This window comes from Crocodylus siamensis, chromosome 13 (genome assembly GCF_052110815.1).
Source record: "Crocodylus siamensis isolate JL-2025a chromosome 13, ASM5211081v1, whole genome shotgun sequence".
Taxonomy (NCBI): domain Eukaryota; kingdom Metazoa; phylum Chordata; order Crocodylia; family Crocodylidae; genus Crocodylus; species Crocodylus siamensis.
In genome coordinates, this window is record NC_143407.1 from 4154925 (window position 1) to 4181093 (window position 26169).

At 47.1% G+C, this 26169-nt stretch overlaps 1 protein-coding gene across 3 annotated transcripts in view; it reads right to left on the reverse strand.

The window, feature by feature from the left end:
- The window catches only part of SRGAP2 (SLIT-ROBO Rho GTPase activating protein 2), a 163794-nt gene that overhangs the window by 74627 nt on the left and 62998 nt on the right, over nt 1–26169 (reverse strand). For all 3 annotated transcript variants that reach the window (XM_090024974.1, XM_090024971.1, XM_090024973.1), the window contains exons 3-4: nt 25809–26001; nt 11408–11570 (exon numbers count right to left, since the gene is read on the reverse strand). In XM_090024974.1, the coding sequence (XP_089881100.1) occupies nt 11408–11570; nt 25809–26001 (356 nt within the window). The remainder of the gene's footprint in view (nt 1–11407; nt 11571–25808; nt 26002–26169) is intronic.

Sequence of the window (26169 nt, forward strand, 5' to 3'; positions counted from 1 at the left end):
AAAGGTAAGCGTGTGTTCTCTTCCAGGTTGGTGAACCTCCTTCGGCGGGCTTTAAACTAGGCTCGTCAGGGGAGGGGGAAGATGAGGGCGGAGGAGACGATGAACTACCAGGCCCAGCAACAGCCAGCGAGCCCAGACCAATGGTCAAAAGGGAGAAACAGGTAAGCGATGGGGGATGGGGCATTGCTGAGACTAGGGGGTCAGTGGGCACAACCGTTGGAGGCCTCAAATGCCTCTACACGAATGCTCGAAGTATGGGGAAGAAGCAGGAGGAACTCGCCCTCCTCCTAGCTGTCACCAGCCCTGACATAGTGGGGATCACAGAAACGTGGTGGGACTCATCGCATGACTGGGCGGTGAGTGTCCAGGGCTATAGGCTATACAGGAGGGACAGGATAGGAAGGAAAGGTGGAGGAGTAGCACTCTACATCAAGGAGGAATATACTTCCTCGTCAATTAGCAAGGGGGTAGAGGGGGGGCACTCTGAGGTGCTCTGGGTTAGAGTAAAAGGCAGTCCAGGGGAGAGAGACTTAACGGTGGGAGTCTACTATAGACCTCCCGACCAGGGAGAAGAGCTCCACCTGGAATTCTTAGGTCAGCTCACAGAGGCCGTGAGGGCTAAGGATGTGGTCATCATGGGGGACCTGAACTTCCCAGACATCTGCTGGGAGGAGCAGTCAGCCAAGTCTGACCGCTCACGTCGGTTCTTAGCCAGAGTGCAGGACCTCCATCTAACCCAGGAGGTGCACAGCCCCACCAGGGGAGACGCCTTGTTGGACCTGGTGCTGGCCACGGGTGACGACCTGGTGAGGGGGCTGCGGGTGATGGGCCACCTGGGAGACAGCGATCATCGCTTGCTGGAATTCACCATCCAGCGTAAGGTGGCAAAGGCCTGCAGCAAGGCAACAGCCCTAGACTTTAGGAGGGCTGACTTCAACAAGCTAAGGAGGATCGTTGGGGAAGCGCTGAGGACCCAGAGGGGAAAGGAGCCAGATGTCCAAGGTGAGTGGTTGCTCCTTAAGGAGACCATCCTCCATGCCCAAAGGGAGGTCATCCCAACAAGGGTCAAAGGGAGCAGGAGGGCACATAAACCCCCATGGCTCACTAGGAGCATCCGGGAATGTCTCCTTGCTAAAAGGGAGGCATACACCCAATGGAGGGATGGGGTCATCACCAAGAAGGACTATGTTACAGTCGCCCGAGGATGTAGCGGGGCAGTCAGGAAGGCCAAGGCAGAGATGGAGATAGGACTAGCTTCCCAGATTAAGGACAATAAGAAGTCCTTCTTCAAATACATAGGGGGTAAAAAGAGGGTCCCGGGTAATGTGGGGCCCCTGCAGGACACGATGGGCAACTTAGTCGTCACGCCAGATGTCAAAGCTAACATATTTAACGATTTCTTTGCCTCTGTCTTCCTAAGTAGGGACCAGTTCAGCCACCTCCCTGCTGGGCCCCCCTCGGGCCCCGGGAGAGACACGCCTGGGCCAGGGGTTAGCGAGGAGTTAGTTAGGGTACTTCTGGAGAGGCTGGACGTGTTCAAGTCCGCTGGTCCGGACCATCTTCACCCTAGGGTTCTACAGGAACTGGCCGAGGTCATTGCGGGACCCCTGGCGCGGCTCTATGAGCACTCGTGGTGCTCTGGCGAGGTGCCGGAGGACTGGAAGAGGGCCAGTGTGGTCCCTATCTTCAAAAAGGGAAAAAAAGAGGACCCGGGAAATTACAGGCCAGTTAGTCTTACCTCAATCCCGGGTAAGCTCTTTGAAAAAATTATCCTGGCACACATCCAGGAGGGCCTTGTGGGGGAATGCATGCTCAGGGGCAACCAACATGGGTTCATCAGTGGCAGGTCTTGTCAGACCAACCTGGTGGCCTTTTACGATCAGGTCACCAAATCATTAGACGCAGGGGTTGCTGTGGATGTAGTCTTTCTGGCGTTCCGGAAGGCTTTCGACACTGTCTCTCACCCTGTCCTCATCAAAAAGCTGGGAGACCGTGGTGTCGATGCCCACACGGTCAAATGGGTCGCCAACTGGTTGGAGGGCCGCACCCAGAGGGTGGTAGTGGATGGGTTCTTCTCGACCTGGAAGGACGTGGGCAGTGGGGTCCCCCAGGGCTCGGTCCTCGGGCCCGCGCTGTTCAACATCTTCATCAGTGACTTGGACGAGGGGGTAGAAAGCACCCTGTTCAAGTTTGCTGATGACACTAAGATGTGGGGGGATGTGGGTGCACTAGAAGGGTGCAATAGGCTACAAGCTGACCTTGACAGGTTGCAACGGTGGGCGGATGAGAAGAGGATGGGGTTTAACACTGATAAGTGCAAGGTGTTGCACATGGGGAGGAAGAACCGGCACCACACTTACAGGTTGGGGAACTCCCCTCTTGCCAGCACGGAGACGGAAAAGGATCTTGGAGTCGTCATTGACTCCACGATGAACATGGGCCGGCAGTGTGGGGAGGCAGTCAAGAAGGCCAACCGTACCCTGTCATGCATCCACAGATGCATCTTGAGCAGGTCCAGGGAGGTGATCCTCCCCCTCTATGCGGCACCGGTCAGGCCGCAGCGGGAGTCCTGCGTCCAGTTCTGGGCGCCACACTTCAAGAGGGACGTGGACGATATGGAAAGAGTCCAGAGGAGGCCACTCGTATGATCAGGGGGCAGCAGGGCAGGCCTTATGAGGAGAGGCTACGGGACCTGAACCTGTTTAGCCTCCACAAGAGAAGGTTAAGGGGGGACCTTGTGGCCTGCTACAAACTGGTCAGGGGGGATCAGCGGGTATTGGGGGAGTCCCTGTTCCCCCGTGCGCTGCCAGGAGTGACCAGGAATAACGGTCACAAGCTGGCGGAGGGTAGGTTTAGATTAGATATTAGGAGGCGCTACTTCACCGTCAGGGCGGCTAGGGCCTGGAACCGGCTTCCAGGGGAAGTGGTGCAGGCTCCTAGCCTGGGGATTTTTAAAAGGAAGTTAGATGAGCACCTTGCCGGGGTCATCTGACCCCGGTGCTCTTTCCTGCCAAGGCAGGGGGTCCAACTAGATGATCTACCTAGGTCCCTTCCGACTCTAGCTACTATGAAACTATGAAACAACTGCAGTGCATGCACAGTACCTGAACAGACCACCTTCCATAACCAAACCACGGTGGGCACTACACAGAAAGTGCGCTTGGGAACTAAATTACAGCACTGTTTGTGCCATTAAATGCCTCATTTTTAAATATGGGCATAGAATTTAACTGAACACTACTACATTAGAAATGCTGCATTCTTGAAACATGATGCGAATGGCATCTGACAGCCAGCTGGCCAGGGGTGGCTTCCCTACCTGCCCCTGGGTAGTTGTCCAGTAAAAAAACTAAACCAACCGAAGATTATAGGCAAGTCCCACCTGCATCTAAAGTGGGCTGCCTGCTTAATGGTGCCACACACAGCTAAAAGAGTCATCAACAGAGCCACTGGGAGGGTCGTTAAAATTTGTGATGAGCACAATTTAGAGCAGAAGAGAGGTATCTCCAATGTAGGATCAATAGTACTAGACAAAGATACAGGGCAGCAAGCTGCACAAGTCCTGAAAATGTTCTTTTTAGGGAAACGGTCCTGAGAATCTGGCAGTAAGTGCTACTACTACCTGGTGCTTATTCACCCCAGTAGTACTAGAATAATGATCCAGAACAGTGTTTTTCAACCTTTTAAGTAGCAACTACCCCCTAATTTATTAAAATTTTAATAAGTACCCCAACATTCAATTTTCCGGGGAATTTCATATTTACAGACTACTGTGTTCCATACGTGGCGAGAACGGCTGTGTATACAAGGCTGTGATACGACAGATGTGTTATCTGGTGTGGGGAGGGTTGCCACCTTTTATACCAGGGTGTACAACTCAAGTATGTACCTGGGCTAGAGATGATGTTGGCCAAAGGTAGGAACACTAAATTATTACCAGGGAATTTAATTTTTTTTTTTTAATTGCACCAAATTTTTTGCTGTACTTTTGAGAGGAAAAGAGGGTGAATGAGTGTTGGGATACTCACATACCTCCTGCCTATGTCTTGCATACCCCGAGGGGTACATGTACCACAGGTTGAGAAGCTATGATCTAGAAGACGACAATATAAGGCATCGTTAGTTGGGCTGCTGTAGTATATCAGAGGCCCTGCAACCCACTGTATTCAGTACCAAACACACAGAGCAACAAGGCGGTCCCAACCCCAAAGCACTTACAACATATAATGGTAGAGATGCACACAGAGCACCAGGAAACAGCAAGACAACTTTAGCCTGTACGACAGTCCACTTTAGCCTATATAATATGACAGAGTGGTGTCACCCCAATACCCTAAAGGTTGAGAATTTTTTTGAAGTTATCACAGCAAATGCATTTCCAGGAGAGACTGGAAGGAGAAAGTCGAGTTTGTATGGCAATGTTTATAGATGCCTCCCAAGGATGTGGTGCAACGCAGGAAAAAGCAAAGAAGAAAGCACTGGCTGGCTAATTGGCAATGAAGGCTGGCATCAATGACCAGGTGGAGCCAGGACTCTTCATCTTGATTATATACAAGGGGATTATAGGCAGTAGGGAGAGTCTGCGAAGGGCCTTGAAAATGAAGCTTATGGCTTAGGCAAGTACCACTACTGGAGTGATGTACACTTTCACTCTACGGTACCATATTATTACTCTGAAAAGGTAATTCGGCCCCCGGATGAGCATCAGGACACAAGATCATGGAAAGAGGCAGATATTTTACCCTGCAAGTCTCACATGATGGAAGCGGGTGCTATAGAAGACTGCCTCAATTAACGCCACTTCCTCACCAAGAAACATTCCCAACATATCCAGCATTTTGTTTCCGTCTCGGCTAACAACACGCCTGATAATCCCAGTGCAGTGCTCAGCAAGTCGTGGCACCAAAACCCAGTGGCACACACGCTGGACTCTTGCTACAGAAATCCTGTCAGCTGCAAGAGGAAACTTGCTTATTCAGAAACCAGACAAAGAGCAAGACTTCAGTGCGCTACCTCAAATAATATTTCCCTTAAACTCAAAACATACAAGTTCAGTTTGGCTTCTAGGGAAATCCCCTCAAAACAGGCAACAGAGAAATAGTGACTAAGAGATGCCAAATTAAAAAAAGGCTCTTCTCAGAGAGGACACGTGTCAATAATGTCAAGGGATCCCACGAAAGAGATATCTGTAGGGGAGAGAAAATGATCATTGGGCTAGAAGTGAAGGTAGCCCCATGCAAAGATATTAAGGGGCCATGTTAAAATCGAGGGCTGACAAAGGGATAAAGGGAATGATGAAGGGGAAAATAGGAAATCAAGGGAGCTAGCTCAAACAGAAGAGGTAAAAAAAAAAAAAAAAATGTGAAAGGGCTGTGCTCAACAAGGATATGTAGGAAGAAATCAAAGATGTGCTGCCTACAAAGGTAGATGGAGCAATCAAAAGACTCCTGCACAAGAATGGAAGCTAACTTCAAAGCCCGGTGCTCTCCCCAGACAGGCAGGGAGAGGATCAGGATGGGAACGCTGCCCTGCATCGAGGCTTTTCTGCCAGAACCGCACAGTAGCTGAACGCAGGGCTGTATCATTAATTATTGGACAAATAGAAACATATTAAACCCCTCCCTAGGGGCAGTCATTCGCTGCGATTACGACCAGATACAATCTAGAATTTGCACTTGATTCTGTTTATTCAGAGGCACCGGCTAGCAAGCCCGCCGGTGAGCCACTACTCCTCTTTGAACACCGAACGGGAGCCCGATGCTGCCTCCCTTACTGGGATGAAGGGCACTAAATGGGCAGAGTGGAGGTGGCAGAATCAATCCTTTGCCATCCTCATTTTCCCTAGAACCTAAAATAAACCCGGCCTGCATTTCTCTACTTGGAATCTCCTCTGCCACAACATGAAATTAAAGATAAAAGGGCACAGGAGGAGGGGGGCACTGGCTAACAGATGCTTTCCAAACACATTGCCCTCTTCTGCTTTATGCGACCACTTTCATTTACACAATGTAATTAGAAGTGATTGATCAACCCAGTGTTTATCGCTAGTAGCATCCGTTTCTTCACCAGACCCGAGGAAGTGAATTGTGCGCCCAAAAGCTAGTCCGACATCTCCTTCCAGTGATTGAACTGGTCCAGTAAAGGTATTGCCAAAGAAATCTTGTTCTTTGGACCATCACGGTACAGTAGCCCTGCAAAACTACTCTAAAACACATACCAAAGAACCAAAAAATTAGGCAGTTATTTCTCCATGCACATATACAATAGATTATATCCTTAAAAGCAGGGTATATCCTTAAGAACTTCTCAGATGGTTGTCTGCCCTTAGGGAATATTTTTGTGCTAAGTATAAGATAAAGAAAAACACCAGAAGCAGCAAAAAAAAACCCACATTTATGCCCGTTTCCAACCACCTGTCGGTACATTAGACCAACACTGAAATGCTTTTTCCATCAGACTTTTATTGCTCTACCTCCAACATGGACCTTTCATGGCCACTCCGCACATGGCTACTTACCCCATCTTTCCCCAGCTCCGCTCTTTCCTCCGACATGCTCCTCCTGCCTTCGGAAAAGATCAGCATCCAAATACTGGTGGGTGCTAGCACTAGTTGATCCACAGGCCCAGCGCTTGAGCATGGAAAGGTAAAGAGAGGAGCACTTTTTAGTGTCTCCTCATTTTGCTGTCCAGCTGAAGCAGTCCATATAGACAGGTCCATGGGAAACTATGCCCAACTCTTAGTTAGAAGGGCTCAACTTTTCATAGCTAAAGGAATTTTGCCTCCCCTGGTTTTTGCATCATTTCCTTTCTTTGCTCCTGGCTAGAGGCATTTGCTTCCCAAAAAGGGACCACCCTCGCTGCGAACAGACACGACACCCTGGCACTCGGTGTTTAAACTTTCTATAGGGAGCCTAGCAAGGCAGTAAACAGGACAGAGAGCCAGTGAGAAACACTAGCAATATATCGTACCTCTGACACCACTCGAATGTTGGCTTTGGCAGCAAACCCAACTCCCCTTATCAGCAAAGATACCTTTGAAGTGGCTGGCAAGCTTCCATCTAGTACTCAAACAAATAAGGCCCTTCACATCATATGAGAGCCCTGAAAAGGGATCTCTTCATCATAAGACACTGACAGAAAAACTTAATTAGATAAGGCCAGACTGCACAGTGCTCCTATGACACTGCAGGCTGAAAGCAGCAGCTGTCTGAAACCCTCCATGCAACTCGAGCACAATCACTACTGCAATTTCAGAAGTTAATTGATGTTAAGGAAAAACATGCCAGTGCTTGACGTTTGCAACGCTGCACCCTTCTCCTAACACCTTCCCTCCGTCACAAAGGGGCTTGGCGCGCAACACGAGAAGGATTGGTCTTGGCCTGCAGGGTTTCCGCCGAAGGGCTGCGTTACCTACTTCCAGCAGCTGGACACTTGAAGCCCACGTTTCCTAAAACGTTCCAGCTGCTCTTTCAGGCATCGGCTCCATAGCAAGACTCGGTCCTTTCGTGCTGGGTCTGCTTCTGCTCCAGGGTTCACAGGCCGCAGCTGTGACACCGTTCCTCCTTCCATGTCTCTGTTTCGTTCCAACACAGACCTTATCGCAGCCATTCAGCCCTCTGTAGCCCTAAGGCTAGATTAGTGCAGCATACTCTACACTTCAAAAGGGCTCCGTGCTTCAGCCAGCGCAGAACGCGGAGGCTTGTGCCTCCACAGAGGGGAGGCATCCTAAATTGATCATGTCTGTGCTTGAGGCCCTCCACTGTTTGCCAGTTTGTACAGTACACGGTGCTGGTTATAAACCCCTAAATTATACATAGTGCCCAAGTCCTGACTTCAACCTCCATCAGAAGTTCAAGGCATTCTGTTTCCACCACCTTAAAGGGCACCCAGAGCACTTCCTTCTGCACCCTCCTGGGCCTAAAAGTCTCTCCGCAGCTAACTAGAGCCCAAAAAAATGCTACCATTTAAAAAACGAAAAAACCCAAAAACTTACTCTCTCTCAATAAGCACTAAGAAAAGTGCTAGGACATTTTCCAGAGGGAAGGGGGGTGGAAAATGAATTTTTGCAACCTCAAGATAGAGAGGCAAGCTGAAAACATTTGTACAAGTAGCAGCAAGAATTTTCCCACGAGACAGCATTACACGATGTTACAGTTTAGCTCAGATTTGAAGCGTAACATCCACGCACGCATATAGACAGCGGATGCCTGGAGGTAGAAACGAACTCGCTTTGCAGGTCGTCCAAACGAGCCGCTCCTCATTGCGTCTGAGGGGTAAACTCGTCGTTCCCGCTTACATCCCAGGCTTACTGCGTTACTCTGTCCCAGGCCTGGAGAAAAGGACAGCCATCTCCTAATGGAGAGGGTGTAGTAGCATTGTCCCAAAGGCCACAATTTCTAACCAGTACGCTTAAAATTGCGTTAAAATAAAAAAAATAAAAAATTGAACACCCGTAGGCCAAAATACTTTCACTAAATGACTTCATCAAGCAAACCTCAAGACATTGTCAAGGTAGCTTCATCCATCATGCAGCTCCTCAAAAAAAACCCCAAAAAGACACTTGCTTCCAAACTGCTCAAAGGAGACTGGCTTTCAGAGCTGTCATGTTCCCCAGTGGTAACCACTACTCCCAGCACCTTCAAGTAGAAAAAGCTACCCCCGCTCAAACATGGGATGATTAAAAAAACCCCCCAGAGAATCTGTTCACGTCTATCGATGCAGTGTACGTATAACCCGTGGAAGGGTTCAGACCGTGTTGCACTTACGCGTTTCTGAGAGCCCCAACTGCATTCAAGTCCTTGCTTCCCTTACCAAAGCCCAGGAAACGGAAGCAAAATGAGCTGGAAGGATAAGCCACAGAGGTCAGAAAGGTCTCCTGGCTCCAGCCACGACCTGCCACATTTCACTTGGGTGCCTCCATTTCCCTACCAAGCTGAAGACCAGGCTACCTCTTGCCTCTCTGCTGCACACAGCTGTTCAAATCGTTCGTTCAGCACTTCATATACGAGAAGGGCTCGATATGCACTCGGTGCACCTGGTTACAGTAATGCTGCATCTTTAAATGAGAGTGCAGCTGAACTCCCTGATTCTGTGCTTAGCTGCTGAGCAGCGAAATCTTTTACAGCTTACATGAAAAAATCTGTTCTTCGAGTACTTTTATTTCCAGGCCTTCCTGGTAATTTTTGTACTGTTTACACTTGTCAGCTTGGCTGTGGCTCAGGAAGTGGAGATATTCCAATTAAGAGGCTCCGAGTTCGGTGCAATCTCTCCCAGCTGGCACTTACCATCTTGCAGAGGAAAAGGGTTCCTGAGACGGGGACGAGTCCTAGCAACTCAGCATCAGCCCAAGGGGTTTCATCACATACCTGCCCTGGCATTCAGCCAGCTTGGCAAGCTGGGTGGACTCAGTAACGAGACCAACTACTTGATCTTTGGTAGGGGACTCCTGTCTACACAAATCTAGGAGAAGCCTCCATTCAGTATGGGAGAAACAAACCAGAGTTTAAAAACCATGTCAAATCCCACCGATCAAGCTGAAATAAAAGAGGATAAGATCATGCTCATTTCAAGGAGGAGGGGAGTGAAAGTGAGAAGATTAATTCCCAGCCAAACCAGGAAGTTCATCAGCTCCGTGAACGTCCTCAGTCAGGCATGTTCCCAGCCACCCTGTTCCCCACACAACCCAGAGGGCAGAGATTACTTATCCTCTGGAAGGATTAAGGGAATTGAAAGAGTGGCTGCTATTCAATAAGCCCATGTAAGTAGCGAATAAATGGTAACTTAGTTACTGAAAAGTTTTAAAATGTCAGAAAAAGGTCTTGCCGTGATATTACCCCCAAGAATAAAAGATCCCACCTCTACTCAGAAAGCCCCCAACACATGTAAAAGACTTAAAAAGGTCAATGAGGACAGAAGACCAATGCACACCATTCATATACTGAAATTTTCTGTGTAGTATTACTCGCTCCCCCCACGTTGCTGCAATTCCACTAATGCTCAGGAGATGCGCACAGACCAAAAGGGGACCCAGTGCTACACAGGCTGTCATTCGTCTCTACTAGATCACATCATACAATCTGCTGCCGCCATCCTCAGAAAGCTGCTATAAAAAGAGACCAGTGAAAAAACTCTGTTTCCCAACCATTAGGGCACAAGATTTCTGTCTCCTTCGAGTGCATTTCTTAACACAAAATGATATGTATAACAGCGAGGCCTGCTCATTTTATAGTAGTTAGTCTGCATCTCAGTGCCTTGCATGGAGCCTCGTCATCACTTAAAAGCAGGGTCTGGATGCTTAGAGTATCTGTACACTTTCTCTCAAGACATTTAAGGCAGCTGTCAAGACTACAGCGAGAAGCTGATGAGGCCTCCAATTACTGTCAAGATTTCACCCAAAGAGATGTTAATTTTAAAGTCACAAACACAATACCCGTGTCAAAGATTTTAGCACAACTGAAACTGAGACCACGAAAGCAAATGGCAAACAGGAAAACCAAAAGAATGGTCAAAGCTGCCCTCAGCCATATCTTATAGGTGTAGCGCTACTGTGTCTGGGCAGTTAGATAGTCATCAGAAACCTTGCAACCCTTTCTCTTGACATTATTACAATGGGGAAAAAACCCTCTCTCCAGAACTGAGACAACCAAGAGACAGACAATGTTTTAAAAATCGAAATGGCTCTAATGTTAGCCACCAGATGGTGCAACCATCAAGAAATCTCAAAAGAGACTAATGCATTATTGTCTAATAGAGCTGTTTTTTCCCAAAGCTTCTACATCAGGTTTCATCAACTGGAAAATTATAAATTCTTAATAAATATAAACCACTTCAGACCCCTGCCCAAACCGACTTCCTGAAAATAGGCTCTTCCAAAAGGCTCTTTTAAAATTTTTTTTCTTTGGTTTTCAGAGGCACGTTCAGACGCACTATTTTTAAGAAACGAGTTTCCTTCTTTCTTTGACAAGATGGAAAACCAACATGGGTTTCTTACCAGAAGTCTCAGGAGTTTGCGACTGGATGGCTGTTTTTAAGTAAAGTAGTTCTCGGACAGGTATTTTTGGGGATTGAAGAAAGAGGTCGAAACCATTCGTTTGGAAAACTACACACCTTAAAAAAAGGGAGGCACAGTTTTTTATAAATAGGTAAAACAGAGGGAGTCAATCCACATCCTGGATTTATGAATCTCACATTCTTTTCAGGAGAATCCTTAAGCCACCAAATCAAGAGCGCGTAAACACCCAAAGCTTTAAAAGGCAAGCAAATTATAGCTGGCTGTGATGAAAAGGGATTTGTTAGCAGAAGACAGTGTGGTACGGGATGCTGGCAGTGAGTCACAGCAGTTGACACCTGAGGTTTTGCTTTCCTGGAGGGCCAAGCAAAAGATGCATTAGCAGTAGTGCTCGGTTACCTTCTTGAAGAGTCGTCCAGAGTCTTCGCTGACCTGGACAAACCGAGGGATGATGTTGTTCAGGTAGATGTCGCTCAGGGTGGTGTGATCCCTGCTCTCTCGCTTCACCTGGTTTAAGAGGAGATTCCAGCAGTTGACCGGCGAGAGGACGTTCTGATCCTTCCTACAGGCGATGCAAGAAGGAAAGAGGGAGACCAGACTTTAGGTAAAGCAGACTGAAACGATTCATTGAATACGTTCTATAGACACGGCACTAGAAGAACAGCCTGCACGTACCCCTACGAAGCCTTTCCCTTCTAAACTTTGTGCACGCTGTTGCCTGTGAAAATGCACGACCGATCGTCTCCGCTACAGCACTGTGAAAGCCTTGCCCACAGACAGGCAATTCTTACCGACAATCATCAGTAAACCTCCAATTACGTTGGTGCCCACAACCATGACAGCACAACATTACCTCTTTCCACTGTGTGGGAAGGTTTAAGTCACTGCTAGCTCCGAGCCTGCTTCTAACGAGACTGGGGATGTTCCTGGCCCCATGCCTAGGCGCCCGTTTTAGGCAGTCCTTATACAGTTATTCTGTTCTATGCTGGATCTCATACCATGCTCACCACCCTAATATCAGGGTGCGTTATAGCAGTGCATTAAGCAACGTAGCTGAGGTTCGTCACCCCGTCGCTCCAAAGCATCACTGCTCCATCGCCGTCAGGCAGCCTACATTAAAGCGCTATTAGCTACGTTCATCTTTATTTTGTTCAGTAACCGGAACTGCCTCTGGAGGAACACTGTTGAAATACAAACATTTCTACAATACAATGACATCTGTGCGAGAGTTAAATTATCCAGTCGATACAAATTATTTCCTACGGAGGAGACACTTGGGAAGCCCACCAAGGGATTCTGCCCATCCCACCCTTATTCAGGAATCCAGGACTTCCCCAGACATCATCCTCACTGGGTTACTCCCTGGGGAAGAAATGAAGCATTACCACATTTTGCATATTTTACTGTTATTCTGAGATATCTCACGTGACGCTTCTTCGACCATTGTCCCTTGGTCCCCAATACCTCCCAAGGTCACCTCAAATATTTGTACTTACCACCTGAAAAGCAGATACTATGTTATGTCTGAATTTCAGCATAGCTCTGTTTTGAAGGTTGTATGACTTTTTGGAAGCTGAAATTTTAGTGAAGTTCCCCTAATATCCCTCACCCCTAGTCTATCTTCTTCAAACACTGAAGATCTGCTCAAAGACAGGAAGATAGAAAGAAAAAAAAAAAAATGCTCAGCCACAACCCTAAAATCCCCGAATCATTTTTCTGAGCCCATCCCTCCCAGCGGGTGTTTGGCTGGGTCGGTCATTTTTATTTCAAAACTAGTCAAGCGAAGGAATGAGTTTTGTTTCCGTTTTGGGCCAAGGGGCGTCGTATAAATTCAATCCTCATATACATTTGAAAAGACGCTCCTTAATTAATACTCAACAAGGCTGTGTCAAGGGCATGATATTATCCTGATTTACACCCAGTTTGATCAACTTGGTTACACGCAGTATTTAGATGCAAGAAAATGACCTAAAGGTTTTTAAGCGACTCGGCAGTAAGCTCTTTCTTTGGTTGGTACAGCACCAAGCTCTATAGACATCTGGTACGTAACTAGGTCTCAAGGGATTATGGTAAAACAAGTGATTAATAGTCCAAAAGACTGCAATTATTTAAGCACTGCTAGTCTCAATTCCGTTTCACTTAATGCCAATAATTTTCATGTCATCTCTTGCTCTGTACCTATGCATGTATACCTGTGCACATGCACACACACATGCTTATTTTCCAACAGAAAATAGCCACCTGGCAGATTTCAACAGCTCTGTGCATCACTGAGATACTCGTGAAGACCCCTCCATCTCATCTAAGTCTATTCTCTGAAAGGGTAGCGACATTTCTACAATTTCTAGCAAACGGCACCATTTCATCTTGAATTTTCCCGTTATTTTTGCAATTGCTATGGCTGACTCGCTCTTCTTTCTCAAGGGAAGATGGGGTCATAGGGGAGACTCTAATGATAAGGGTCAACACCACAAAACAAGGAGAATAAAACTTTCAGTCCACTGCCGAAATAATAAGCACCAATTCCCTTTACTTTAGCAGTATAAGGTCACCATTTCGCAATGCGGGCAGAAATCAGAGCACTGATTTTGCTCGGCATGCGAGGGACTGCAGCATGGTTTGTGGTTGGAGGAGTCTTGCCCCATTAGCTTGGATGGAATCTGTCGTTTCCTCCCAATCTGTTTATCATTTGTGTACTTGTACTTCTTTTCCCCCCACGTTGTGTAATTCTTGGAAGACACAAAATTTAAAACATTTTAAATAGCTAGGCTATGGCAAGAATGTTTTGATCAGCTGTGAAGTTTTGTCTCTAGTAAAACAAAGCAGCATGATAAAAAAAAAAAAAAACCCACAAAAAAAGCCATAGCCTTTTTCCTTAGCAACCAACAGATGTCAAAATTAAACAAACCGATCCTTAGGCAAAAAATTAAAAAGTCATTCGATAGGCCCGCGTGTGCTAAAGATTACGAAAGAGATTGGCAAAGGAGCAGATTCTCTCTGGCTCGCCGCCACGCTGTTCTCAAAGTCCAGCAGAATAGTCAGGAACACGGTTGCCAAATTATCCTTCTCCGGGTGATTAAAAGGCACAACCGTGTCTCCTAGTCCAGGAGGAAAGCCTTCAAAATTCATGTTTCACAACACAGAGAGCCATAAAACCCTAATCCATCCTATGGCCAAGCACTGAAAGGGGCAGATAAAACCTAACGTGTTTTGAAAGGGGATTATCTGGAAGCAAGGCGCTCTTGTTTTAAAGCATAATTAAAAAAAAGCAATCACAAAAATTAAGATGATTTCACTCGAGTTACCACCTGATAACCTGCCGACTCTGGTGCAATACCAAGCCTCATCTTGAGAAAATGCTTTTCATTAGATCAGACACCGTTCCCCTGCAAAATTAGGATGCGGTTCCCACAGAGGGGGCACGTCAGTGGACAGCTTCTCCACGACCAGAGATTTCCAATTAGTAAAATATGACGAAAAGCCACTGGAGGCTTCCATTGTTCTCCTCGATGCAACAAGGCCTAGATCTTTAACATAAAGTGGATACATTTTAAACAAAGAAAACAGAGAAACAAAGTCTCAAAAGCAGCAGATTTGGACATTCTGATTCTTTCCCTTTAAAAAAAAAGCCACTACAGGAAATGACTGCAGCTCGTGTTCTGGATTGTTTCAAGGTTTGGAGAGTCCTGGAGGGAGCTGGGGAGCTTCTGGGCTCTTGGCTCTCAGTGCTTTGATTAAAAAGGAAAAAATCAAATGTGCGAGAGCAAAGAGATTATTTTATTTAGAAAAAATTGGTCTCTGTAGTCGAGGTCCCATAACTGTAGATACTGCTGACACAGATAAATGCCGCGGGAATGATCAACATGCAGTGCTGTACAAGGTGGAACAGTTAGACACTGAGCTATAAATCACGGCCTTGCGACTGCACCAGGATAGCCTGAAATCCCCTCACCGGCTGTTTGATTTGTCAATACCCCAACACTTAATTGAAATCAAGATCTTGCCCATAAAAGGGTTTTTCTGCATCTCATACATACAAAAACAGACTCAACGGCAGCCTGTCCTTGCATGACACGCGTAAGGAAGCAGTGGTTTTGTACCCTGCCCTCTTCCTCTGAGGGCACAAAGCAATTCTCTTGCTGTAAGGGGGGTAAAAAAAAGACTCTTAAGTGCTTTTTGCTTCACTTAATTTAACCCCCTTCCCCTATACCCACCCCTGTACAAAATGGGGGGGGGGGGAGCTAACAAGGTATTCTCCCAAAGGTGGCCCTGAGTCTGGAAATGCTGGAATGTACTTCCATTTTCATTTCTGACCACCCCAATGCCCAGTCCTCACTGCTCCATAGGTCATCCCACCAACTTAATGGGATAATATAACCCACAAGTTCATTTTACACCACGCCCCAAAATGGCACCTCAGTCAAGACCATAGCCCTAGGCTAACTTAGGGGGGAGAGAGCAACCTCAAAAACCATCACCACCACCTGCCTCTTCCACGGATGGCTCCATATGAACAAAGCCTCATCTTGCCTGGCTTTGCAACTACAGACAAGCCGTAGTGTAAAGGAGGCCAGAGCTGCATAATATCTGCGTTGTTTTTGGAGGCTTTTGGGGAGGTTTTTTTTTAAGAAAACTGAAGCATAATATTTGAAGACCATAAGAGATTAAATAGTTAAACGCACGCTTCCCAGCTGTCCAAACTGCTGCACCACAATGCCTGAAGCTATTCTAAGACGACGCATAACAGAAATACCAAGGGCCCACGAAAGTATGGTGAGTAAAACTGCTGGAGTCTAATGGCGCCAGATAGCATGTTGACACACTGCATGTGGTTACACATGAAAGGCCATCTTGCAGGAAAAAATACTTACAAAGCCCACATGATTTTAATTTGCAACAGGGACCGTCACCTCCAGGTCTGTGCAGCCGAATGCCACACCCCAGTGTAGCCATAACACAATGCTCCCCTGCATCTTTTTTAATTCCTTTAATTTTTTTACCATCTGCAGGCTCCACTAACCCATTCATTGCCTTGCTGCATAATATCATCTCACGTTTAAACAAGTTTAATTCCTTTAATTGCAGGATCTTTACCAAAAATTTAAAAAAAAAAAAAAACTTTATGGGCTTGTTTGCCAGTGATAACATGCTCAGTAATCAGCAGAAAACAATGATAAACTCAGTGTCTACACTGAAGAAATTCCTAAAGAGGCAGGATAGCTTGAAACAACTAAAGTCAAGAATAAAAGAGGGAGGGGAGGTACCTTCTTTTTTTTTTGGGGGGGGGGGGGGGGGGGTAAAACAACCCACTAATACTATTAAAAAAAAATTTTTGGTAAAAAATATATCTGTATGAGGTTTTTATATATATACATACACACACACACACACACACACACACACACTCTCTCTCTCTCCAAGTATCATTCCTCAAAGAAAACCTTAACCCGTTACAAAAACTGCACCCACGCATCTGTTCAAAGGCACCTGAACCAGTTACAATATCCGCATCGTGCACCACACACACAAGCAACTTCTGGTCTCACACAAAATTGCTTCAGCTACTGCTCAAGTGCTTTGTCTCCGGGATGGGATGCAATGCCGTTGTCCTAGGACACAGCCAAGCCACGGAGGGAGAGGTAAAATATCATCGTTTCCATCCTAACTGCAGGCAGACAGCACTGAGGAGGACTGCTAGCATCCCTGCCCATTTCAAGTCTCAGAAGGACTGGCAAATTTTATTCTGGTTCTGATTTAAGGCCAGCCACGAAGGAGGAGAAGTATGAAATGTGAACATTGTACAAGTGATCCCTATCTGTAAATCAACTATCAGCTTCCATTCAGTCTCCTGGATTTGGCAGAAGTACTCCCAACAGGTGAACTGTGCTCAAGGTTAGCTCAAAATAGGAGCAAGACAGCTGAAAAGTTTGGAGATGTTCCCATCCACAGTACTAGTTCAGCCAAAGCTAAAATTCCTTCGTTCAGGGGACAGGAGACAACGATGCTGAGTTTTCCGTTAAGCAAAAAGAGACGGGGCAATGGGACTGGAGCAGGACAGCAGTGGATTTAGGGACCTTGCTGAGGCCAGGCGTAAAGCTTGTGGGTTTTGGGGAGCGAGGGGAGGAAGGCTGCATGCAGATTAAAAGAGTCCACAGAGCCAAGCTCTGTGGTTGTAAGGGATCCTCCACAACCCAAAAGGTCTCAGCTGGCCCATTCCCAGATCAGTACGGAAGACTGATCCCAAGCACCCGACACGGTGTAGCTCATCCACCGGATTTGTCCAAGGAAGTCACCGACCAGCAGAGAAGTCTGCTTTACTTCACTCAGGAGAGAGAAGCAGAGGCTAGAGATGTTCATGAAGGCAGGCAATAATACTGATTCAACCCAGCAGCAGAAAACATGCCTCAGGTCTGCTAAACAAGAGACAGCGACTTGGGGAGGAGGTTAACGCAAGGGAACGAGAGCCAGGGGAGGACGGCGGCACCCCCGGGAAACAGACCCAAAACATACAGCCTCCGAGGTCGGGCCTTTACATGGACGCTGCCCTGTCACTTCATCTCTGCGAGCGCACCAAATTCAATGGCTCCCCTCCAAACTTATCATTAGAAAGCAAATTTTCCACTGCTGCCACAACATGAAAGGGCAATTTAGGAGGGACACCAGTGCTGACAAAACGGTAGCTTCAGGGACTCAGTTTATCCAAGAAGCAAGGGAGCAGCAGCTCAAATCTTTAAGTGCATCATTTATATTTCATCCGAATGACAAGGAACTGGCCTAGTCTTCAATGCAGGTCGCCCAATTCATCATGCGACATCAAGGGCCAGCAAGTCGTCCTTGTCCACAATAGACTCAATGTCCTAAAGTCTGTGCCACTGTTAACACTGGGGACGCGCTCCCACCCTGGTGACAACAGCAGATACCATCTGTGCCAAAAATCCTTCAGTGCTTCCCCCTTAACACATGAGGTTTTGAAACCTTGAGGGAAAACCTTATCTGTAGAAGGAAGTAATTTTAGGTCCTAACACCCATCGTCATTTCCAGCTTTTGCACATGGTCACTACTTTATTAAAAAAAATATGAAGGGGGCTTGGGGCAGAGAGACTAAATTTAGTGAAAACGTCCATTCTGAAGCCTCCCTCTGAACAATCACAAAGCCTTGGCAAGCAGAAGCAATTAAAGAAAAAAATAGGCCAAGTAACACCAAACATTGACTGCAAGCCTTTAACTACGGCTTGTATTAAACTGGAAATTTTATTTCCTGGGTGAAGAATAATATTTTATGCCTAAGGGGCTCATTACCTGAGAAGGCTAACCCTCCAGGGAACCAGAACTTGCCAAAGATCCGGGTTACCACCCAAAGTCCACATTAACTAGGTGATGTCCTGGTAAAGCAATCCATCGGTGACAGCTCAAAAACTGATACCACATAGCATGCAGGCTAAAAATTAATGGGTTCCCCATGTAACCATACAGGAAGAGGAGACACCCACTTTTACACATCTACACACCATTTTTCCCTAGCCCCAGTGCGTCGGGAGATAGTAAGCACAGTCTGCTCTGACTGGAGAATCCATCTTAGTCATTTCTCACCTCGCCTCAATTCCAGCCTTTCTGTAGCGGCCGCTAGCTTTTAAATCAGGAGACTGAGAAACCAGCGCCCTACGTCCGCAGACCTCTGAGCTTCACAGTCGACACGGTACGCAGCATACTATTTCTGACTATCGGCCTGGACGTAGCGCCCACCGAATCCACGCTGGTATCAAAGGCAGAAACGCCAGGGACGTGGGACAGGCTTTGGATTGCGAAGTCTACTTCACGGCACGTGGCTAGAAAGAGAGGCCACGTTTATACTAGGGAAATTAGGGTCCTTAACTATCGCACTGGTGGAAGAAATCACATGCAGACAGGCCTGGACAATCACCACTTTGCCCACCGCTGGGTTAGGGGATAAGTCCAGCCCGCAGAGGCCTCCATTTCTTAGCAGCCCCTGCCCGTGCCACCGGGGCCCGTTTCCACGGAGACCCCAGGAGTGGCAGCGCCATGATGGCACGGGGCCAGGGTATCCACGGAGACCAGCCCCAGCGGCGCTGGCAGGGCGCGCGCAATTGAGTGAGGAGGCGCTCCAGGGCTGGGATCTTGCAGCAGTGACAGAGCAGAGCTGCAAGCTGCTGCCCGTAGGCCCCGGGCAAGGGCATGTAGGCACCAGACCATCGCTCTGCACCACAGCGTCCCCGCTGGAATATCCCCGCCCCGGGCCGGGCCCGACCAGCTGTACACCCCGGGGCAGTCTCCATGGAAACCCTTGCCCTGCGTGGTCACAGTGCCGCCACTGCTAGGGTCCCTATGGAAACCAGCCATCGTGACGCAGGCAGGGTCTGCTGGGAAATGGAGTCCGGCCACATCCATCATTTTGCCCCACCCACCCTAACCCTATTCTAAACAAGCACAGGTGATGTGGTGGAGCGCTGGACCATCTCAGCTGGCAGCTAATTGTAGATCTTTGCTCTCCAGAAACAGTGTTTTCACAGATCCTTTTTTCTAATGACTGCTCTCAGCAAAGAGACAATTCAATCCCTGGTTTCACCATGCGAAACACTCAGTGGCCAAAAATATTACCGTGGGAACATTTATAACCACCTTATAAGGTTGTTTGGTTTTGCACAATTAAATCATCCATTTCTGTGGTCAAAACATTTTACTAAAAATCCCCCCCAAAGCCTCCGTTCCCCCTCCACTAAGTAAATATCTGAAAACCTAAGGATCCATCTGCAAATTCTTAATGCACATCAACATCTAGTTTCCCCTTCCGAAAGCCAACTTGACACTACTTCTGCCCATTGTACATCCAAAGACTTTCAAGCACCGACATATATGCTGCTCCCCACCCCCCACTTTCCAAAGATTTTAGTTATGAACATCTGTTGTTTACAAGTGCTCAGCCCAAAGGCTGCCAGACTTATTCTGCATCCTCTGCTTCAATGCAGAAGCTGCCAAAAAGTCGTCTGAATTTCATGCTGGGATGTCCCAGCCGTTCTTTGATTCAGGAGTTGACAATTGCTGCTTCGCATCCTACTTCCGAAGATTATCCTGGCTTTCTAAAGCCATTTTATAATCCTGGCTTAAAATAGCACAGCCTTTTTAGTTAATTCCTCCCTTTAAGGAAGTTGCTCAAGATTTGCAATATTACTGATGTTGTTCGTGGTGGAGGATGGAGAGATCCAAGGCACAGGTAAGGTTCTTTAGGTTGGATTAAAAAGGTGCTTGGGTTGAGAGTTGGCAAAACCACACTGGACAAGGATGGGCCCTTCAGTAAATGGGGTGCGGGTGGTGGGAACCAACCCAAATGCAGCCCTGTTTCAACTGACCAACTTGTCAGAGCTGAGGACAAGTCATAGTGACATCAATTCCAGAGGATGCCCCCATTTGAGTCCTCAAAACAGCCAGATTTTTAGGAAGAGCTGAGTATACTCGACGTATGAAAGACCATCTCCTGTGACAGCAGCTGCAGCTAGAGAAACTGGGCTTTGGGGGAAACCCGCCCCTAGGTTTCTTCTGAACTCTACCTCTTCCAAAGAAATACCAAGCAGAAGGCACCAGAGAAGGTGCGGGGCAATTCCTCTCTGCTACCAATGTTGTCCCGATGCAGTCTGCTTAACTGAAGCCCCTGTTTTAAAGAGGTGCAAAATCAGGATCAGCAGCTCTAAGTGACAAGGCATAATGTTAAAGGAAGAGAAACCAGAGTTCATTCCAATTTTGTCATCAACTTGCACGTCACCTTGGTCAGGGTTAAAAATCATCTGTCCCTCAACTTCCCAGGCTGTAAAATGGAGGACGCCATTCACCTACTCTTGTAGGGCTGATATCTTCTAGGGAACCCCGTTTTATATACGCACACACACACACCTCTGCAAAATACTAGCACCCTCTTTCAACACCATCATTGCCTAAGCATCGTTTCTGATCAGAGAGCCAACACCAGGAGGAAAGGGGCAGCAACTTCAAAACCCCATCCCATTGCCACAAACACACCGTCACGGGTTTCTTTTTTGGAAGACGTGGCCGTCTCACCGAAGCCCGTAGTTCACAGTACTGGTTTCTCTGCAGCCGTGTTCTTGTGATCCACAACGGCTGGTAGGGGAAATAATTTCCATTTCAAGAGGCAGACTTTGGGCCCTTTGTCCTCGACAGCATTCCCCTAACTGAACGCACTCGGAGTAACTTGGCAGTTGCATGCTAGCTATTGACTATGAAAGTAGATGCAAATTACAGGGTAACTGCCTGACAAAATTTCCTCTTCCCCAGTATCATACGAGACCTAAAAACTGCAAGTGACATGGTAACCAGTCACCAAATGACATGGTACCATCCAACATAATTACCACATTATCCAAAGGAACGTGTTATTATCCTATATTTATAGGGTCGCGGCCACCCAATTACAGAGTAGCCACAGGGCTGTGCGTGTCCTGTAGAGTCATGCAATACCAGAAGTCCACGGGGATCAAATTCTGACAGCTGGCTTTGCTCAGATGGTCTATTAAGAAGCTTCAGGTTTGAATGCGACTTGAACATTTGCACCAAAAAAAGGACATATTGGCTGAGTTCCCTCCTCCTCTGCTCAGGAGCGAATTGCGCTTGTGATAAGCAATTAGGATTTGAACTCAACCATAACTATCCAGCTTATGTCTACAAAGCATTCACTCAGATGGCCAAGTAACAATAGCAGTCCATTAAATATTAACTACAGGCACATTTGACATGAGAAATCTTGGAGACATGGGGATCCTTCTAAGAAGGGCAGAGGAACAAAAAATAATATAAGGCCTCTTTGTCCGAGGGAGACAGAGGTTTGCCTCTCGCAGAAGTTCACCATTTCTCAATGTCCAGCAGGACAAACTCCGCTCCCACGAAAATGGATATTTTGTGTCACACCGAGCAGGTGGAAAGGCGTAATATGGTAATGGGATGTCAAAACTACCCCGTGGTGTCATTTCAGGAGACCCCACAAATCGCGCCTCACTCCAGCAAGCAGAGAAGATCCTGCAGGGAGCGGACCCCGTCTCCAAAGGCTGCTGCTAGCACAGCCCCTTCCTCGGGTCTCCTGCTAACTCCTTCCCCCCGTAAAATGCCCCCAAGTCACTTTGCCTTACCCACACCACGGTGGGTTTTTTTTGCTGGATGATTCTCTCCTGACCACGGTCATTGTCTTTTACTACCCTCACTATTTGGGCTGCCTCGTATGCTTGGAGCAGCTGCAACCGCCTCTTTCCTCCTTCAAACCATCCCTAAAAGGCACTTCTGCTGCATTTTAACCATCATTTCTAAAAGACTTCTAGGTTACCTAAAAACCTATACGTTTGCCTGAAAAAACATAGGTGCTGCATCTGCTTAAACTGTTCCCTATTGCAAAGGCGGCGTTTCACGTTTGCAGAAACCAAAGCGTTCCCTGGCTCCTCACAAGAACCACAGTACGTAAGTGGCTAACCCCACCTCGTTCCCCGCCCCGCTCAAGGAAGGGGAGACCACATGCTCTCGCAGACGCAACGCGGGGCTGGCTCCAAAAGCATCTCAGCTTCCAATTCTCACTGCGCAAATGACTCACTATGGCTCGTGGCCTCAGACAAGTCGTTGCACTGCCCCGTCTCAGGCCACCAAGCGAGAGGATGGTGCGTAAGATGGGCCTCATCAAAAACCATATGCTGTGTACGCTACATCCCGTGCGAGACCAAAAGCTTTTTTCCAACAATGCTATTCCGACTTAGAAACTCACATACCCTAACTTTGCCACCACTCGAAACCCTTGTCTGTCTACTGTGCAAGAAAGCAAGAAATTACAAATATGATACCTCTCCCCAACAAAACAGAACCAAAAAAAAAAAAAAGTCATGGCACCAATTGCTTTTTTCCTCCTTTCCTCCGCGAGGCAGCTGGATGCTGTTACCAAGGGGCTATGCTGCAAACAGCAGCTGCAGCTCAGTGGTACAACTCCATTGCATCTAGGCCTCTCCCGCAACTCTTACAACAGGCAACGCTCACATGGGAGCTGCACAGAGCTCATGAATGACATTGGACCCTAGTATGCCACGGTTTGGGGAAATCTAGCTCAAGATTTACAGCCATGCTCGAGCCCCTCCAATCTTCTGCTAGCCTTCAGTATGGTGACACTGTACACTGTCCCACCAAGCAACAGGTTGCTGGCTTACTTAGCTGTTCATTTTTGAAGTATTACTTGTTTATTTAAAATGACCAAACCAGTTACAAACAGAGCAACAGACAATAAACGTCTTCAAAGCCATTACTACTCCTGCGACCAGAAATCCATCCAGCACCCGATTAGATCTGTTAAGAGGCAAAGAGAAAAAAAACAAACAAAAAACCTAAGAGTGTGACCACTGTCAAATCTGGGCTCCAAAATAACTGAAGGAGCATATTCCAAATGCAAAAGGACCTTCCATTTTGAAAATTCATTTTTGGTGGCCTGAGAAAGGTGCGTTCGAGGAAGGGCCGACAGGATTGCTCCAGCCAGTCTTAGCAATGACTGTGGAACCTAGCGATAAAGCCGTCTCAGGGCACGGGGCTCCTGAACCTTCAGGGAAACACCTAGAGCTGCACCTGGAAGAGGATAGGCATCTACTACGGAAACACGACTGAATATGGCTCGTGCCTGGCTTAGAACGGCCGCGTGCCAAACTCACTGGGGCTTTTCAATCCCTCTGCCACTGGGCAAAGCTGTTCTTATTTTTCACAAGCTAGCACAAGTGCAAGACGAAGCTCTGTTGTATAAGAGACGCTGCACAAACAGAAACCCAAAAGTGATTTATTGCAATGTCCTACCCAACTGATTAACACGTAGCGTGCCACATCTTTGGAGACGACTCTACCAGCGGCAACAATACTCAAGATCCGATCTAAGCCCTCTGACCAGGAAGAAAGCACCCCCCATCCATTACTGAAAAAAAACCCCAATGCAAGAGTTTTGCCATTTGGCATGTTCATGTTCTCCCTTAACGTAAGTTTACCTTCTCAAATTTCACTGGAAAAATAACAAAAACGGCCCAACTGAAGCCACACAGATACTCAAAGAGCTCGAGAGATGATTTCTTCAGTCCTGTTTTAGTGGTGTCTGCACAACGTGAACAGCTTACAGTTTTTAAAAAGGCCTTCGCTACCGCTGGAAAGAAGGGCAAGGGGGAAAAAAAATGTTTGCAACACAATTACGGCACTATAAAGAATTCTCCCGCAATCTCTGTTTAATAGCTCTGCCTAGGGGTCAGGCTTCGCAGGTGATGCAGTGCAGTGTGCATGCTTTAATGAGAATATTTGTATTAAGTACCAGTTTGGCAGAGAACAAAAGGTGAATCGCATCAAAGCTGTATAAAAACAGAAGTCAAAAGGGTGACTATTTAATGGCTTTGAGGCAAAGGATTTCTAGCAAGAAAGGAAAGCTGCTGCTCCGCCACCACGCTCCCTCTAACACGGTAATAAAAAATAAGAGAAAAAAAAATTAAACCCACCCTGATAAAGATATTGCTCCGATTCAAAACACAGCTAGAAATTGAAATAAACTGCATTTTGGGCGGAGGCAGATCCAGATGGATCTGATCAGCAGAGGACAAGCTAATCTGTCCAAAGCTGAAATGATTCATATCCCAAGGCTGCTTTTGCCTGGAATTGCCACCACAGCTGCTATCCTGACAACAAAACTTGACAAGCTTCATGCATTGTTGGGATATCAGCTGCAAGAGCTCCAGGGAAGAGAGTCAGAGCTTTGTTCTGGCAATCTAGCCCCATCTTGGTCTCCAAACATTAAGCCTCTCTATATTAAACAAACTTTGCGTGTGCACATGCATGTGTGTACACCTATATACCCTGGTCTAAACCACAGTTAACAAGTATAAATTCATGCCTTGAGGGAGGGAGGGGAAGAAAAATGAGAGATTTGTCATGCCAAACATATTTGCAACACATGCTGTTTAACCTTATTTAAGTGGCCAGAACAGTAAGGATAAAGGGTGGGGGTGGGGAAAGGATAGGAAAAGCAGCAGCCCAAGACAACCTCCTGAGGCCATCAGAAAGTATCATTATAAGCCAGTGAGACGTGTGTAAAGAGTTGCACTATGAGCTCAACCTAACCTGTGCAGAAGCATCGTTTTTACGGACTGACCGAGATCACATGAAAGCATCGCTGCATGAATGGAGATAACATTATAAGACAAGCATCTTCTAGTTAAGAGATTTGTAAGCATGCCCACCGTGTTAACAGCTAGGTACCACAAACACTTCACAGAACCGGATCCACCTGAAACCCCAGATCGTGGCTGTCCAAGTACTGTGGAAACAAATATTTTCTGAAAGGTGTTTTGAGTTGCGCTGTATTGTTTCAGCCCAATAAATCACTGGACTAGGACAAGTCACTTTCTCAAGAGCCAGGATAAAGCCGCACAAATATAGAAGAGTCCCTACCACCACCCACAGCACCATCTCCGATCAAAAACCATCCAACTCTACGTGCATCTCTCCCCAGTTAAATTATCCTCTCTGGATCATACCTATTCCCTCATTCCTTTCCCCTTGGGCGACAGGCCACCAGGATAATTCGTACTGTGCCGATTAACAGGCTATCATTCAGAAGCAAAATAAGGTCTGCGTTTGTAGCGCAGATGCCACAGCCTGGGAGAAGGAGTGCTTTCTCCCACCGTGTATCGCAAACCACTGGCGCCCACATTCAGTATTTCAGCTCTCTCCTCCCACCCCAGGGTGCAACCCCTCAGCCTCCAGAAGGAGCTCTGGAACACCGTACTTGAACTGCTGGTCTTTGGTGCTCCTCGTTTTAGCCAGGAACCTCTCAGCCAGCTTCTCCAGGTTCCTCGAGTAATCCGTCTCGATCTCTGCCTTCTTGCGGAAGAAGTCCTGCAGGTCCTGCAGCAACTGGACCCGGAGCTCACATTGCTGGTCAAGGCATTTCAGCTGCTCTATGAGTTGGGCACGGATCTCTAAGAGAAAAAAAGGACAAGAAAGCGCCACACATTAAACAGAATCCCAATCGAAATATAAAAACCAAGCAATACAAAAGCTGGCCAGTAAATCAAGGTTGCGACAGCTCTCCCTCCCCAGCAAGCCATCAACCCAAACCTTCCACAGTTAACTGTATCCAAGGACAG